Source organism: Pholis gunnellus, assembly GCF_910591455.1.
Source record: "Pholis gunnellus genome assembly, chromosome: 6".
NCBI classification, from domain to species: Eukaryota; Metazoa; Chordata; class Actinopteri; order Perciformes; family Pholidae; genus Pholis; species Pholis gunnellus.
This window is the reverse complement of record NC_136532.1, coordinates 17,328,688-17,347,813: the sequence shown is the minus strand read 5'-3', so window position 1 is coordinate 17,347,813 and position 19,126 is coordinate 17,328,688. Positions and strand designations below refer to the sequence as shown.

At 41.7% G+C, this 19,126-nt stretch overlaps 1 protein-coding gene across 7 annotated transcripts in view; it reads right to left on the bottom strand.

The window, feature by feature from the left end:
• pbx3b (pre-B-cell leukemia homeobox 3b) overlaps positions 1–18,722 on the bottom strand; it is a gene marked incomplete at both ends in the record, with an annotated part of 55,225 nt that extends 36,503 nt beyond the window's left edge. For 4 of the 7 annotated variants that reach the window (XM_079161383.1, XM_079161384.1, XM_079161387.1 and 1 more), the window contains 2 exons: positions 17,842–17,915; positions 18,511–18,707. In XM_079161383.1, the coding sequence (XP_079017509.1) occupies positions 17,842–17,915; positions 18,511–18,707 (271 nt within the window). Of the gene's footprint in view, positions 1–17,841; positions 17,916–18,510 lie in introns of those variants that run through there. The other 3 variants (XM_079161382.1, XM_079161386.1, XM_079161385.1) reach the window with 2 other exon arrangements.
• Positions 18,723–19,126: the final 404 nt, after the last annotated feature.

The following is a 19,126-nucleotide window of genomic DNA, read 5'->3' as shown; positions in this document are numbered from 1 at the left end:
CCTGGGTACTATGGAGCTGTAGAGGAAGAGTGAGAGACATTATTTAAGGGACATGGAGCCTAAGTTGAAAAAAAAGGAAAAGGAAAAAAAACAAAAACGTGACATTATGGTCTATGCCTTGAAACATGACTCAGTCTGAGTGGCCTTTGATGGTAAGGCGAAGGTAGTTCATCATTGTCTGCATGGGAACCAGGGGGGTGGTTGTCTTGTGTTGATTTTACATTATTAATTTGAGACACACAAGGTCATTGAGGCCGCTATAGTCATGAGAACCAGTTGTTATCTTAACACAGCTGTCGGGCTGAATCTGCATTGACTGATTATGCCATTGATTGGTAACACGGTGAGACGGGAGCCTTTAGGATACTACTCTGAATTTAGAGCCTTTTCAATGCCGTGATTGCATTTGGGTGCAGAAAACAACCCCTTAAAACAGGCCTTATTATTTGTATTTTACAGTCTCTGGCTACTGTGTCAACGAGCACTGTAGCTCCAAGAGGCATTGTATAACCATGTCTCAGACACCTTCAATCTGCTGTAAGCAAATCAAATGTAAATGTCAAATTGCTGCAAACATATGCTAATGCAGGACAAACCTCATGTGTGAGGAAAAGGGGGGTAGAAACTAAATAGAAAATAAACATTACAAAAACTGTGAAATCTTAAACAAAGGGGGTTGAATCCTGAGCAGCTGGCATGGAATGAACTCTTCTGGAGAGGGAATGCCAGTTTCAGAGCGCCCCGAGCATCGATTTGGAGCCAAGGCAGTAAACAGCTTTTATCAGCAATAATGATGGCATAATCCCAGCTAAAGAGGAAAGTAGCATATGGTGCAAAGCTTACAACTGCAATCCCAACAAAGTAGGGGGGATTTTCATCACTTTGTCCACTTGAAAGACACTCTGCCAATTCATTTTTTTCCCTCCTTCCAAGGATCATAATATAGCCTGTAAAATTAACATAACTCGTGTAAAATAGAGACATTTGTCTCATCCGTTGACTCTAGAACAGTATGATTTATGGATCTCCACAACGTAAAATTGTACTGCAAACACTGTAATGATATGTACACATTACAGTACATATAGGCTTTACAAGGTGAGTCACTGTGATTCTGCATTACAATCGTGCATATACGTATGAAGTCCGGCTATAGAAAGTCATCCCACAGCAGCAAATTAAAAATGAATTTCAAACAGTGCATATACGTAGCTGCCACCTACATTGAAGTCACGCAATCTTTGCTGCAATGTCTTTATTTCAATTGTCATTTCTATCCTCCTTCATTAAACCTATCAAGTCTTCCTTTTGATCAGACAACCAAGGCCAGAAGACAGCTCTTTTCCAGCTAGAGTGCAACACTGCCAAGTAGCACTCCAGACTGGCTTCAACCTCTGTCATTGATTTTCCTCCAAGCTGTGACCATTCATTGTTTGTGACATTCTCCTGTCGGCTCTTTAACACCCTTCAACCAAATCAATTTCATATTTTTGTCAATGCCTTGCAACTGGATGAGCCAGATGGGAAGGGACGTCACATGATTTAGGATGTCGATTTTTCTGGCAACAGTTTTATCTGCAGTTTATACAAGACTTAGAAAGCTGGCACGATGGGTTTATTTAAAGACATATAAGACAAATAAGCTGGCATACGTTGTTGTAGAGCTGAAACAATTAGTCGTTGATATATAAGTTGATTGACAGAAAATAAATGAATATTTTCAGTCATTTTTTATGCATAAATGCCAAACTTGTAAACTATGACAGTGTGCTGCTTTTCTTTGTCTTATATCTTAGTAAACTCAATATCTTTGGCGTTTGGACAGTAACACTATTTTCCAAAATGTATGGATAGTGAAATAAATGATTAGCTGTAGCACTACTTTATTGTCTTTGTATCTGCATCCGTTTATTGTTATTGTCCGACTTAAGTTTACACACAATTCCGCAAACATCGACAGTTTGACAGTGAAACCTGATAATTGCATCAACTTGTGAACATAAGGAACGGGCAGATTATCTGTCTTGGTGTTTTTGTAAAAAACACTCTTTGGTGGTTTTCAAAATTGTATACCTATTTATGAGCAGCAGTAATAGTAATGTCAAAACTCTAACAAATGACTACATTTATTCTTTGCGTCTTCATAAGGCTTGCAGACCATATGGCTTTGCCCTCTATTATTCTCCCAATATCACACACTAACAATGACAACAATAATAGCACTAGTGACCTTGACTTCCCGTCTGGACTGCAAGAATAATATTTGATAGCAATATTAAGTGCAACAATAATGAGATGAATATTCCCCATTTAGTGTAGACAGCTTTAGGACAAATTCTGAAGGGAGCGCTGCCTGCTGCAGCAACATGCTGGTCACTCTTAGTTGTCAGGGCTGATTTATTGCCTCCTAGCTGTTCAATTTCACATTTTGTCCTCGTCATATCCCCGACTCATGATCATTCTGCACTGACCCTTGTAGGGCAGGCAGGGAATATTGATAAAACAATTATCTGCTTGCCGTTCATTTGATTTTCCATTTCAATTACGGATTGGAGGAGGCAAAAAGAAAAGATTGCGGCATTGATTTTTTTTTTCCCTACCTTACAACAGGAAGGAGGCAGGCTTTGATGGGATGCTTTGGTGACATGGAATAGAGGCAGGGGAAGTGCACAGTATAGCTTTAGGCGCTATGCTTCTCCTTTGATGTTGCTTTGCTTTATGGACCGTTTGTGAATTAAGTGTGATTTAGCATGGCCAACTAATAGTATTTTAAAATGTACAAAGACATACAGACGTTGCATTCCAGACACATGCATCCAATTTGACTGAAGGTTATCGGACTGATTATTGATTTTTCCGATTCAAATGTGATGAGAGCAATAGGCCGGGCTTTTCTCCACAAGGGACCAGCATGTTCACACTGCTGCTGACCTGAGGTAAACACTGTATGTGCCATGCACTCTGGAGGCCAAAAGGACCCAAAGGTCACAGCAGTTTGTCAGCGACACCATTCCACTCGCTCCCCCTTTCTGATGGTCTGCCACTGTCTATTTGTCACTCTTAAATGACAACAGAGTTGCATCATACTTGTTTTTCCTGCAGCACTGACACAATGCTCCACCACCTCTACATTGTGCAATATTGCACTGTGATGGAGAGCATAGTGTGGGGACGATTTGAAGGCATGTACCAGAAAATCGCCGCTGTAACAGATAAAAGTAAACCAAACGTAGAAAATACTGTAAGGGATTGAATTGGGGGAAATTGTGTGTTAAATGCTGAGTTTCTTGAGAGCAAGCCATGTCAAATGAATCTATTACCACATAAAGTAAATAGATTCTTCTGTAAATGATTTGGAACATTGGTAATGGGTAAAGACCTAATGGGAATCCTGGTAAAATAGCCTTTGGGGAGCCTGGGAAAAATCTGCCTCAGTGAAGTGGCCGGCTCATGGCCAAAACCCTGTGTAGAGGGGAAGGGGAGGGAGGAGAGGGGGGAGGGGGGCAGAGACTTCACAGAGATGACAGAAAGCAAGAGAGGGAGAGGGAGACAGACAGAGAAGGGTGAGAGTGAGAGAGCAAACTCTCAAGGAATCTCTACCCGTGGATGATGTTAAGTTCTTCTGTTGAGCATAATCGCAAAAAAAAAAAAAAAAATGTCGAAGACTTGAAAGGGCTGATGATAATGCTATTGCTGTCCAGTGATCCAACACGGTCACAGGCAGCAGCAGCAAGGCACAGTGCTGTACTACTTCCTATACTGCAGTCCGCTTCGGCGAACACGGAGGCTCCCAGGGGATTTCACATGGCTGACCTTAAATAAGTCTGGCTTTGATCAAAGTTTAGCACGATCGGCCTGCTTGCTACAGATCAGGGGATCAGGGAGATGAGACCTGGGCTAGGAGGTCCTGGCAAAGACTCCTTCCCAAAGCTCCAGTGCACCCGTCCAACACCGGATTATGTTGGGCAATTAAGGTAATGAACTGGCTAACGTAACAGCGCATAATGATCCTTTTTATCCTCGTTCTCTAAGGTGCCTCTTGTAGTCTCTCTGACACATCTTTCTCTGTATCGCTCAGAAACAGCTTTGCATTCAGTTTTGTGTCCTGCTGGTTTGGTGTTCCCCGATACAGGAAGTGATATTGCAGGTAATTCAAGACGAAAGAAGTACTGTATGTCTGTGAGTAAAACAGACAGCGATCAGGAGTACACAGTGGAGCTATTGTTCTTGGGATAGGCAGCAAGGGCAGGCCAGAAAAGTGAGCACAGGCTTGGCTTGAGGAGTAGAAAGCACCTGTGTGTACAGTGTGTCCTGGCGCCGCCTACATACGGGTTCGCGTCCAGGCTTCGCGTCTATCTGTGCGGCGGTGGAAAGCCTGCATTCCAGTTCCCCCAATCAACCTCCCACCCCATCAGTGCACAACTTGTCTGCCTGCTCCCTTTTCATTTGAACACATTTTCTAGCCAAAAATTTCACTTCAATCTCACCTCATCTCTCCATACTACATTAACCCCTGGCAATTGCCTTCCAAATGACCCCATTAAGCTGTAATTGCCTCAGCAGGCCTGCTCCCTCGCTTGTAATTCTGTGCAGCGAACCCACCAGACGTTCCCCCGGCATTGTTTCATGTTCTGGCTCCCATCAGCCAGTTCAGACGCTGACCCTCCCCTGCAACACCCCCCCCCCCCCCTTTACTCCCCCACCTCCCTCTCTGTCGTGGCCGGAGCTGTTGGTGTTCACCGCTAGCAGTGCCACTGGCAGACTCTCCTCGTCTTCACAGTGAGCTCACACAGGAGGCGCGGTGGACTCACTTCCTCCTCACAAACTACACTCACTGTCAGTTACACGAGCACATACACTCACTACAAAATAAACCTCAACCTGGCTTCTTATTATGTCATTCCTCTGCCTTTGTTTCATAAACACAGCACTTGCACCGTGCACAAATCTGTGTGACTCCAGATGAATACTAGAAACTACAACAACAACAAAAGATATTTGCTTTTGCCGTTTAGAATTTCTCTCTGTGTCAATTACAGAATTAATTGTGTCGTAATGTTTGTATGTTAAACATGTATGTTCATTGGGATGCTGTTGGGTGCAAAGAGTACAGCCAGCGATGACACCCGCCGTAGCATCCCCCAGCACAACTGCACCTTTTCTGTTCCCACTAGGGAGCGGATGTCAAGGCTGCTCAACTTTTTGACGAAGGCCTCCGTGGATAACTAATGCACAAATGTGGATAGGTGGAGGAAGTGATCCTGACAGTGATGTATTGCAACTAGTTGCAGGTGTCAAAAAGAAGATGCTCTGCCAGCCATTGCTGTGCATGCACTGTATAGATGCATGCATGCATGCATACAGACAGTCTGTGTCCCTGCATGTTCTTTTTTCTGAACGCACGTCCCTCTGCACATTGTGTGTGTGTGTGTACATGGGTGTGTGCACATGTGAGTGTTTATGATGCCTTTAAGCCTTTACATGTGACCTGGGGGGACTCGGACTAATAATCCATTCAACACTCCCTCCATCTCAAGCAGCACATCCTCCCTGCCGCCCATAACAGATTGGTTAGCTCATAAAGGCTCTCCGCTGCCACAGACTCACACACTGTCTCTGTCTGCCCGTCACCCTAATCACACAATCCTCCAACATATATTTCTGTAGATCTAAAAAAAAAAAAAAAAAAAGCTCTTTAGAAATGTGGAACAACATATCGACAAAATACAGTTACATTAATATTCCCTTTTTTACGCTGCAGCAATTTACTGTGATTTTAAACGTGGATTGTAAATTAATTCTCAGCCTGAGGTACACACGCTTTCTCTGAACGTACAAACCTTCAGAAATGCTTTAGATCATTCGTTCTCTTGTTGCCCGTTTATTTAAATTCATTCTCTTTCCTAAGCAAATGTTCCCAGGAATATCAAGGTGTTTTTGTTGCAAAGCTCTAACTGATCCAGGGGGATTTGCTTCCAACAGCCTGTCTCTCCCTCGCCTTTCAACACAAAACTCTGCGCTCCAATCAAAATGAACCACCAGGGACCCCCCCCCTTCCCTCCCCCCTGAGCTACGCCTGCTCTGAGTGCTGTGATAGCAGCCTCTCTGCCATTGATCGCGGAGTTTAGCACAGAGCATGCATGCCACCGTTCGCGGAAAAACAAAGACCTCTCTCCCTTTAATAGTGGCGCATGCAGTTAATGCAGCTAATGTCGTCTGTTTTCCTCTGCCCTGAAGAATGAATGAAAGAAAGCAGATAGCAATTAAAAAGGTTAACGAGGGTGCATGTCGAGTCACAACTCATCTTTTTCACACAAATCTTTTTACCTCATAAACAGATTGATATCTTTTCGGGTGCACATTCACTTGCCACAAGTGATAAAAACCGGCATTCATGTCTTACTTATAATTGTGTTCCACGTTGCAAATCTAATTGTAGACACTGAATTCAAAAAGGAAACACAGCTTTATTGATCCACCTAACACAGACCAGGAGGATCTCATGAATTAGGAATGAGATAAATCACCATTAACCCCAGCGAACCCAGCTTGTGGTCGACCACTGACATACCCCACTGATCTTTTTTTTTTTTTTTAAATAATCAGGATAATTCTTCCTGGCAAAGTATAAATATAACTCCTCAATGAATACAGCATGTGTCTGTTTATTTAATCAAGGGTTGATTTACTTGTGACAGAGAATAAATTCTTCTATTTTCTGTGAGCCTCTATAAAATTGCCATCATTTTTAATTAATTCTTAATTAAAATATATTACACCACAGCTTCTACCCATCTCTCTTGATATTCTAACATAATCAATTCAGAACCATTTACATATCATTAATTAAAAGCTTTCCTCTCTCATCCTTAAAATCATAATGAGGGCCGATTCCTCATTAGTAACCTATAAGGGAGAAAATAACAATACAGTAGAGAATGGATGGCGCATTCCACAGTGAGTCCTTTGTCTCAGTGTTACTGAAAAGCATTATTTTTACGCTTCTCAATTGGATTTAAGAATTACTGAGTCAATTTTGTAGACACAATGAAAATACGTGGAGCAACACAGGCTTCCTTAGTATTTGTTTGTGCCTCCATGCTGCTTAAAACAAAGTCAATCGGAGTCATCAGTCGTAAAACAAATGTGGACTAAATTGTGTTCATACTGCAGAGAGCTACAAAGTAGAATCCATCATTACATGTTTTATGTTTCTAGCGGTGCAACGTAAAGGGAAAAAATATACATTTTGTCGTAAAAAAGAAAAAAAAGAATGAATCCTACACAATTATTGTCCACATGAACTTGATTGTGTTCTCCAAATAATACATCTGTGAACAATGATGCTGAACCAGAATAAATAAATGTCCTAACCTTGGACGTTGTTTACAATGAGCCTGCAGAACAAAAACATAGTAGTTTGAGTAATAAACAATACATGAATATAAAAGCCCGTTCCGTACTTGTTGATTTTGTCATGACTGCAAAATTCAATTTCAGTGTACATTTTAAGTGCACCTATGCAAAAACACGGGCTAAGATCATTTATTATCGAGCCAACACGTGAGTACTATCTTCCCATCTTGAGCTCTCTCTTAAAGAAGAGTAATAATATCAAGTAATGATAGGTATTGTTATGCCGAGGATCAGGCATATCCTGATTTTTATCGCCTGTCTCTCACAGGTGCTCCGGCGTTACTTGTCAGGACTACATGTCTGGGTCTTCCACATGTCAGATAAAAATCGCTGCACTTGGTGTTTCGGCAGCCTGACAGCAATTTATTTGAATGTTTTGTCACACTGGTGTTGGTGCATTTTGTGTGGGCTGCTCACCGGAATGGCAACAGCTCGTAGCTTCCTGACACTTGTGCACAAACACACACACCCACACACACACACACACACACACACACACACACACACACACACACACACAAACATACACCTGGACTAGCACAAAATCCCAGATGCACAATGCATGTGCTGCATGTCTACTTTTGATAATTAAAACCTGTGTATGTAAAATGTGTTGGTAAACTGAACGTGTTCATTATTATTTAACGCCCAATATAGCTGGTGACACTACATCGTTAGCACACTTTTAGAAATACACGTTTTCATTCACACCTTCGTGACCACACTCACACAATGAACCCAGCATAAAATGTCACACCATCCAGTAAACAGTCGATATACTGAGGTGAATCATAAAAAATCTATAGTCTACATTTATATGGAAATCTTCTTATTTTGTTCTACCCTTCTACCTAGTTTAAACTACATGAAAATAAATAACACACTTGATTCAAAGCATGTTAAACACAAACCTCGCTGCAATCTTGTGATTCTCTGAGCTGACATGGAATATTGAGTAAGTTAATGAATTCCTCTCAAAGACAGGAACTCTATTTTTACACCATGATAATTAAAGTACGACACAGTTATAATTTACAGCCCTCGCTTAATTGCATAGGAAAAGTAAAATGGGAGAGGTCTATGAGAGGAGATTAAATGTGTGTGTGTGTGTGTGTGTGTGTGTGTGTGTGTGCGTGCGTGCGTGCAAAAATGAGTGTGTGCTTGTGCCCCTCTTCACTCAAGAAGAGTGAACGTAAAAGAGCTTCCTGTGCATCTAAACAACGGGGGTTGTATCTTTTAGCATCATGGAACGTATCAAAGATTAGGTAATGAAATATGCACTGTCCTATTTTTCTGCTACCAGGCCCTTTGACAAATCGCATACAATCCAAAATCTCCATAAATCACTATTAAAGACAAGTATATCATCACCAGCGCATATATCTTCCACAGCCTGACCCGTAGACTAATGAGAAAAGGCCCAGACTATCTTGTCTGATTAATTAATTCAAAATGTCGGCTGTTATTCAAATGTGAGGCTGGTGTTATTTGAATAACACTTGACAGCAACGCCTGAAGAAATAATTTCTGGTTTGTGAGGCTGCTGCGGCATTACTGATGATGGCTCATGGAAATGTTAGAAGCCGCGGAGTATTTTTTTTCCTTTTTCGCCAGTCCTCTCGCTTTCCCTCCCTCACCTTCTCAGTCATGATAGTTTCAAGAAGTATTTCATTACTTCACCCCCCCCCCCCCCCCCCCCCCCCCCCCCCCCCCCCCACCCCCATCACAATTATGGCTCTTACCGTTTTTTTCCACGGCCTGTCCTCTCTCTGTGTTTGCATTCCCTCCCACAGCCAGCCCAGAACTACAGGGCAGCGCTTTGGCTCTGCAGGAGACATGCTGGCAAAGAGGAAGGTCATGGTTTTTACAACTGCAGCTCCCCAATGCTGACAGCCCGTGCTGCCAAAGTGACACACTCTGTTTGGCTTTCCCACGTTCATAGAGCACCACAGCACTTCGTCTTTATCACGGGGCACGCCACACACACACACACACACACACACACACACACACACACACACACACAATCACACACACATTTAATCAGCCTCAGAGCTGCATTCCCTGTCCATGTGCGACACACCGATCACATGTACCGACATAATCGCAAAATATCGCAACAGACAGAAGTGGAAATTATCCTACTCGGTGGAGCATTTTTTTTTTTTTTGTTGCAAAACCCAGTGGAAAGGGGGCAGGGGAAAAAAGGCACTGGAGAAAGAAAACCGTGGACGTACGTGCTAGGGCCTAGGGGCAGTGCACACCCCTCTATCGCTTCCCTCATCAAGCATGGATTCTAATCAGGGCTGGGGAGATATAAGACGCTCAGTCATTAAATAAATTAACTCTGCCACTCCATGCTCTCCTTCAGCACCCGCGAGACGCCTGCCGTGCTCTGCATACTTACAGAGGCTCCACGCACCTCACCTTCACGCCACAACCTAGCAGGCCTGCCATTACACACACACACACACACACACGCACACAGAGACACACAGGTTAAGAACTAATCTTGAATATTTAGAAAAGGAGAGAAACCACACCTCCTGTCTCTCAACAACTGATGTTTCTATTCACATGGAAAGCTTTTACATAATTGCATTAAAAGACAACCTTCGGGACATTTCCTGCAAAGAATGCAGGTATGTCCCACGTATTTGCATGAAGAAATCTAGGCGCACACGAGTGATAAATAATCTCTGTAGACCAATGCTGATTCACAGGGTTGGCGAGACAGCGTAGACATTTTTTTTTTTTTTTTTAAGAATCTGTGCAGTGTGCTGCCATTCATCAAAAGGAAGTGCAGTGACGAACAGTAAGAGAGCTCAATGTCGGCTCGGATCACTGACACAAACAATCAAAGCTGACACAGTCTTCGTATAGCACCTGCCACTCCAGCAACACAAATAGATCAATATGGGGGGAACTCATTCACTGTTTCAAACTCATATCCTTGCACCCACATCATCTTCTAGATGTAAAAAAAGTGCATGCTTAATACATATCAATCACTCTGACAGAGAAAATGCTTATTTGAGGAGCCAACGTGAGGCAAATACGCCATGTCAGCAGTATGTCCGCTGTCAAAACTTGCCATTTGAATTTTCAACCGCATTGTGGGGAGACAAATGTCCTTAGAAATCCCTCACATTGCAATTTATATCATTTTAATGCACGCTTTAATTCTCCATTACTAAGAGAGGAAGTACCTGGGAGGGTGGAAACACATTAGAGAAAGTAAGAAATGAACAGAAGGGTCTGGGGATCTCTCTAGCAGACACAATTAAATATTCATGTGTCTCCTCCTAGGACACAACAGATACAGATCATTATCATGACAACAGCGCACCACCATTTTGTTCACACGTTTTGGCTCCAAATCAATGTGTGTTCAAAATTCCACATGAAAAGAAGACACATCAGCTCTCAACTCTAATATTAAAATGAGAACGGCTTCATTTCACTTCAAATGACCCTGAATGAGTTATGTAAAATATACATGTAACTATCAGCTATTAATTATTACGGTTGAAATTATGAGCAGCGCGGTAAAGATATACAGGTAGTGTCTCTGTGAGCCACATGCTCATGGGACAATACACACCGGCTCCCAATGTTAGTGAATCATTCCAACATTCATTACAAGCGCTCCGTCCTTTCCTGCCTCCTGCTTTCGGAAAAAAAACAAGAGAAGAATAGCTGTAATGTACTCTGGATGACCTCCACTTTCTAAAGAGAGGAGAAACCATTTTCTTTTTTTTTTTGCTTTTCAATCCCCATCAAAGAGGAGCAAAAAGGAGGGACAGCATTCCCCTGCTCGCCGCCATTAATCACAGCTTTCTGGGAGCAAGCGCATATTAATTTCTGTCATCCCAAACATCATTTGGTATTGTTATGCCACGGCTTAGTCCTCATTCACCAGCAGACGCCGGCCGTTCCTCCTGGTTTGAGGGAAGACAGGGCCTGTGTGGCTGTGTTTCAGAGCAAGAGGCCTTTATCCCTGGGGCTCTGACACCAATTAAGCCATTTCACGAGAGACGAAAACAGGGCCCGCCGTTTCACTGTAACATGAGCCAGCACCTAGCTGCTGGCCCCACGCCATCTTTCCATTACTTCAGACACAAGAATATGCTTCAAGGACTTAAGAAAATAAAATGATGTTTGTGGATTGGTCGTACTTTACTGACCGCTGGCAAAGTTAAAAAGAGGAGGCATTTTCAGGTGTTGTGCACCGATCACCAGCAGCAGCAGCAGTCCAGCTTCTTTATCATCGGCTCCAGCAACCATATTATTTAAAAAGATTCGAGATAAATGTTTAAACTCACAAACAATTTCAAAACAATGTGATAGTATTTTGCCACGACTGACCAGAAAAATGCTCAGTGTGCAGTTCCCTTTATGTCCCCATGCTCCCTTTATTTTTCCCATAGTTGCCTCTTGGCAGGCAGCAGAGTGGAGCTTGTCTTAGGGCTAAAGCAGAATAATGCAAGGTTTGTTATGAATTAAATATTAGAAATCTTAACACAGCAGCCAATAAGAATTATTTGCCTTATTAAAGCAGCAGAAGACGCTGATTAAAATTTCATTGCATTGCAGTCTTTTTCCCATTTCTGCCTTCAATTTATCATTGTAATGTATGAAACATGTGGAACAATGGCATATGGAACAATGGGAAGACGGGCTTCTTTTTCAAGCTTGCAAATGAGGAAAGGATTTCTTTTTTTCTGCTTTTGGAAAACAATCGTGTGCAAAGAAAAGAAAGGTGACGACAACGTCTCGTCCTGTTTTTGTCAAGTAACAAACTGCAGACTGCTGCCGCGTCAAAATATGACAAATTAAATTAAAAATGTGTACATTTACTGACTTCTGCCTCTAATTCTTCCATCACTTTATTTACAGAAATGCATCACCTGTAGGAGTAAAAGCTCCACACACGCATGACAAAACAGTCTAAAATACAGGCATTTAACTATCTACGAAAACATAGAAGTAACGCTAGATCCTTCAAAATAAAAGATTAATACAGGAGAGGTTACTCGAGCAAAAGCAAAAAATAGCGACAAAAGCGGGATTGTTTTCAGTGTTCTTGCACTCACGAATGATAGGTCATTTAGTTGTCCACATGTAATGTGTACAGAGTAAATGAACATCATGGTGTCTACTGTCCCATGAGGAGAACTCTTCCCTGAAACACTAGAGCTAATGAAATAGGGACCTATAAATAGCAGAGTCATTACTGAGAGAGGACTTGCTTTGCACCATTCTTTCACTCTAACCCTTTTTACACTAATAACCGGCTCCATGGCATTGCATAGACTCGGCCATCGGGTGACACAGTAATGAACATCATGACACAGGAGACTGGAAAAAAAACAATTTCTTTTTTCTTTTCTTTTTTTAGCTGTAAATAAATACAGGTAACTGAAAGCATTCACCCTAACCCTATCATATACAATTACATAATAACACATTTGTTTCTCATAATCATAAAAGCATCAAAAGTTAATTTCATCTTTTGCATCTGTGTGTTTCATTAACGCGGGTTGATGGGTTTTTAATTTTCTTTCTGGTGCCAAAAATGAACAAGGAAACACTTCCTTTTTTTCTAATTCGGCCTCATAAAATGAAAAAGTGTGAAATATTAAAAGTGTGTGTTGCTGGCATTCACTTTATTTAAACAATTCCATACTGTAACTTCTAGAGAAGAAACACTTGGTTTAACTATGTCTGGCTGGTCAAAGGTCTTTTATTGTTTTGACAAGAGTGCAGCCCCAGTGATGCATGAAAAAAAATCCTTGGTAACTCATGCCGACAAGACAACAAGTTGTATCGTTCATGTTTAATCTATTTCTACAGGGGGTCATAGTTTGATCCAGCTTCTCCCTGCCTGCTTCGGGTTTTTATTTCTACATTCAGCGACAGGCAAACGCCTGAAAAAGCAAAAAGAGTCTCAAACAGACACGCTGCTACTGCTGTAAACTCATTTCAATCAATCCTTCCTCTTTGCATCCCAAGCAGCCTCTGCTGGCTGCCATCGCCTGAAGATAACTATTTCACCACCTCTGTCATGCCTAATTAACAACTCAGATGTACAATTCAGAAATTTTGCAATTAACCTACTAAAATATTGTTGGAGGATGCTAATTGTTGTGCCAGTTGCCATAAAGACTCATTTGCATAACGTATGTGCAAAAAACAATTATGAGCTGTTGATCGCGCAGGAGCCGGCAGAAAACGCTCGGAGCGATGGAGGGGGAGCGAGGGGAGACGTTTGCAAGATGGGTGCTCGTGTGTGTGCAGATGGAGGGACAGCACTGAATCATCGTACAAAAAAAAAAGATTTGAGGAGCCATGCGTGCAGACACCAGGCAGCACCGGTGCAGAGGCATCTATCTCCTCAGCACAAAAGCATTTAGCCTTCCAAATGAAACTGATGTATACACTTTTTTTTTCTTCTCCCCCTTTCCTCTTTGTCTGGCTCTTCTTCTTTTCATCTTTTGCTGATGGGGAAACGGAGGGTATTTGGGAGCTACTTAGATAATAGCCACATCTTCCCCGGTCCCCCTCGTGCTTTAGAGGAGGAAGCACTAGTGGCCCTGCCATTGAGCCAGTCAGGAACCCAGCTGTGTGCGAGCCATTCGGCACAACACTATCTAGTCACTGCAGCCGCATCACTGGGGCTCTCTGAGACAAAAAGCAGCCAACGTCAATTGTCTCTCCTGCTGAATAGCTTTCTGTTCTCTGTCATGCATTTACTGGAGCTTTTTCTTTAGGACCGAGAAAACCCTCAAGGTAGAAAAATCAAGTCAAACACAATATGTTTTCTATGTTCCATGGCTTGTAAATGGAATTATTTTTACTTTAGCGGCAGCTGCTATAATAATTATAATAATTATAATAATATTATTATTAATAATAATTATAATACATTTATATTATTAATATCCCAATTGGAATGAGAGAAGTCATTAACTTTGTCAGGGAACATTGAAATTAATGTTTCCTGTAGATTTCAGAAATGCTTACCTCCTCAGTCCTAACTCTATTTACTCCAGGTAATGCTTTTAGTCGGCCTTGCATGTGGTTAATTACAGGCTCATCCTGAACTGTATTTAATTAACACAGTCTCTCCTTGCTGAACATTATATATAACGCAGACGAACTGATCAACATACACGAACGCATGTTTAGCGTTTTTCAGGAGCCAAATCAAACATGTGGAACAAAACGCCGACATTGGCTCGGGAGTGTGAGTGTAGTCCCTCCCTAATCCACTGCTTTAAACACTGGATCGGAGCATTTATCAGCCTGAATCTGCCACACTCTCTCTCTCTCTCTCTCTCTCCCTCCCTCCCCCCCTACCTCTCCAGACCCCCTGTTTCTGAACCTGATGAGTCAAAGGTCAGGAAAACAACAAGTCAATACGCAGCCAAAAGAAGCGCCATGCAGCTGAGAGAGCTGTGGAGAGGGCTAAGCCTCTCTGTGGCACTCCGTGATTTAGCCTGTAATAGTTTTCTGTAATCTCTTTCTATTGATTAAACCTCACATCAAAAAGGAGTCTTGCTACAGAACCTCTCTTTTCCTGGTCAGAAATACCATATGGAGGTAATCTTTCACCTTTGTTATTCTTGCCGCTCCCTCTGCTGCTGCTGTGAGCCTCTCCTCCAAGCACGAGAGCAAGACAAGGGAGTAGCCAGCAGGATAAAACAAACCCCAGCACAGAGGAATAACTGCAAAGCTCATCTGAATCGCAGGCAATTTTCACTCAATGCATTCATTGTCTTCTCAGGCAGTCTACAGGGGAAAAGGTACATGAATGTATCCTTTGTCCTGAAACTGTTGGAAACATTATAATAAAACATTTTAGTTGCCAGTTTTATATATATATATGTTCCAAAAGAAAATCATCACACACTGAAGGACAAAGAAGTCCAAACCGAATCTCACATTTAGCTTATCTAAATGCAAAACCAAGGAAATTTTGGGGAAAAAAACCCTCCTGCTAAAAACACTCAATTTAGTGACAGGCAAATGACTTCATGCTGCCACTTAATCTCATTTCTTGCATAATGCTCTCTAATTAGCATATCAAAGTGAATTAATACTTCTAGGGCATTAGCAATGCAGAAATATGTTGTAGCTCTACAATAACAAGTTAGAAGAGTGCCAGAAACTTCCGAACACCCTGAAACGGCTTCAAGATCTCTTGCTATTTCTGGAAAATGATCTTCTTTATCGCTACGAGAAACTCCAGAGTAAGACTGTTCTCCCCACTGATCACAAAATAATACTTTAAACATGAACACTAAAAGCTTTGAAGCGGAACCCTGAACTCACTATTTATCTGTACACTAGACAATACATCTCGATAACATGATACATGCGCGCAGCAATTACGCCGATGATTCTTGGACCGCTTTCAAATGTATTATTAAAAAGTCAAGATCAGCCAACGGTGGATCCCGTGGCTAAAAGACAGCGGCCCCTGTGCCATGAGAACGGACATGAAAGGGCCAAGGAAGCCCTGTGAACGCAGGAGCCAGTGAAAGACTCACTGTGTGCTGGAAAAACAGGCCGGTCAACAAGGCCACCAGACCAGCTGAGCTCTGTCAATGGCTAAGAGGGGGAGGCTGTGACTCTAAACCACAGGTTAACCATGCACACACACACACACACACACACACACACTTATTCTCTCTCTCCTCCACCGTCTCATCTCTTTGTCAGACACACTCATTCCCGGGCACATAAAAAACGTACATGTGAATGTATTTATTGGACAATTTTGTGATTTTCATTTACTTTTTTCATGCACATTGAGTGGCTTATTTAAACTTGAGAGCTCAGTTCACAGCAGAAGTATTTCAACTGGAGCCGTCATACAAGTTTCAACCAACAAATCGGTAGATCACCCAATTAAAGTAACTTGCAGAGTAATTGGAACGGGATTTTAATATGACGTATAGGTTTAGAAATAAAGTCACTTGTTTAGTATGTTCTTTCTGTGAGGACTACATTCTAGAGAGGCAGCAAAGCCTCTGTGCTGGAAAACACTTTCACATCAAATCAATGGTCGCATACAAAATAAAAGCTGGCATCTTGTGTGATGTGCGATCTGCAGCCTCTGTTTTTTCTCGCTCTGTCTCTTTCATTATGTAAACTCAACAGGCGCACACACACACACACACACACACACACACACACACACACAGAGGAGATAACCTCGGCTAGACTGTGGACACTCTGCCTGCCCCTGTGGACGCCACCTGTGTTGGGGAAGTTCATAAACTTTTATGATCTCTCCCAAGCCAATTTCCTCATAAACTGCACAAAGGTCACAAATATGACAAGGCATCAAGTCTGCTGAATTACACCAAACCCACGGCACTGTAGTCTTCATACATTTCCTTTGATTGAGAAAACAGTCAAACATTATATTTGGAAAGTAAATAGTGATGTAGAGTAGTTTGAACATTTGAAGCATCTGTTCAACAGTACTATGTTTCTATTTTTCATAGACAGGACAATCACATAAATATAAGGCATAATATACCTGGTCTGTAAAAATCTTTTATTACTATAAAATTAATTGTTTCAATTAAGAATTTTAAGAGAACCAGATTTTATTATCTCATAAACATCACGGGGAAAGAGTACAGAAATCTGTCTGTACAAAGGTGACTTTTCAAAAATATAATATGGCAAACTTTAGGCTTTAGAAAAAGTTATAAGTCATGAAAACATTAGCTATAATTTCAGCAGTCTCTCATATATGTTTAATGCGTGCACACGCAATGCAGGTTTTCAACACTGGTTATAGAAATCTGCAGACTTGATACTTATTAAAAGCAAATGCCTAACATGCAATTATTCTTTTCAAAATTATTTTTCAATAATTTTCTACAAGTTGATTCTATTATTTACATGTATTACATTTGTAGGAATGGAGTCTGCATGCAATTGCCGCACAATTATTGGCCGAGAGTGTTTTTTGCCTTGAAAACCTGGCAATTTGTGTCAGGTTATAAAGCATGAATTCATTGGGATCTCAGCTATGTAGAGCATATGTTACGGGATTTCCCCGTCCTGTTCGGTGCCAGGGTAGTGAGGGTGAAAGCTGGGGGTCACTTTCTGTTTAAATCCAACCAACCAGTGCTGGAGAAAGATGCTCCTGCCGAAACCGTGGGGGGAAAAAAAACAACCAACCTCTGCTATGACAACAGGAGTGTTTCTGTGTGGCACAATGACATATTTAGAAAGAAAAAAAAGTGATTGATTAATATGGCCAGAGGTCTCCTGTAACCTGGATGCAGGCTGCCATCGGATCACTGGGAGGTGAGAATGTCTGTGTGCTGTTGTATTGAGGCTCCAATATTATTTTTCTTTGAGTTCATTTTCAAACATGTTTTTACAGAAAGGTCTTACCTGTCTTTTCTTTGATTTCACAGAGAACGCTGAAGAGTGCTGGTTTCATTCTGTGACAGTTCAGTCCATGTTTCCTGTTTCAGTATAAGACAAGATAAAATACTGAAATAAATTCACTGATAAATCACATGTTAGACATAAAAAGTAAATGGATTAGACATTAGGTTTAGTTGTGACTATGTCATGCCTTGCAATGTTTCAACCCAAACGTCTCTTAAAAGTTAGAATTTGCTACTATACAGTAAAAAAAGTACTGGTTAATCGGGTTAGACTAATATATAATGTCCAATGACATCTAATTTATATAATGAGCCTACTGACATGAGCTTCAATTTTCCAGCACAAGTTATAGTTTGAAGATATATGAACATATAGGACATGTGTGCAGACAAACTTTTGGAACAACACAAGCTCACTCAGGTTCAGTTAGCACATAAGCACTTTAAATAAAATGCTGTTGTCCCCTCAGTGACAACTTTCTCATGTGTTTATTATTTGCAAGGCAGTAAATACACCTCAGTGTATGATTATCATTAAAGCCACTTTAGCCTATTGTTATGCATGAGGGAGTTAAGTTAAGCGGGCCACATCTCAATAATGATGCGTTCAGCGTTTGTGCTTTTTTTAAGGGGGGAGGGCGAAGTTAATAAAACATATAAATCAACCAACTTTGCTTGCGCCTCGTCCAGACTTTGATCAGTTATGGTCATTATTTGATGGAGAATGTCACCAATGTCTTGTTTTCTTCCGTCTACGTCTGTCCCGTCGTGTCCATGTGGAGGCGGCAATGCCATGCCTCCTTGTACCGAGTGGCCAGCCAGACTGACACCGCCGATCGACTGCATGATCCGGGCTTGATCGTCCATACTAGCCGCTAAAGAGTCTGTGCACTGAGCCACACAAATTGAAAAACTCATATACGAAATCGGTTATAACACGTGCCGCAGATAAGAAGGATGCACGGCTGAGATTCTTCAGCGACACAGGCAACACACGTTTGTTTAAAAAAGAAAAAGCCGATAGCAGTGATGTTAAAGCGTAAATCTTGTGTCCAAGTTGCTGTCCTCTCGCTTTTTTACGCGCGGTCCAAAGTGCCAAAACGCGTAACTATGTTTGTAGAAAAATGCATAAATCTTGTTTCTTCTTCTTAACACTTCTTTGTCAAAATTGACGGTCCATCGTATCCGCGCGGATCCTCATGCCAATCTGTCTTTTCTCTGGGATTTAACGGGTAGTGTAGACAGAAACGCTCCTTGGTGATCTCTCATTTATTAGCGCTCTTCGT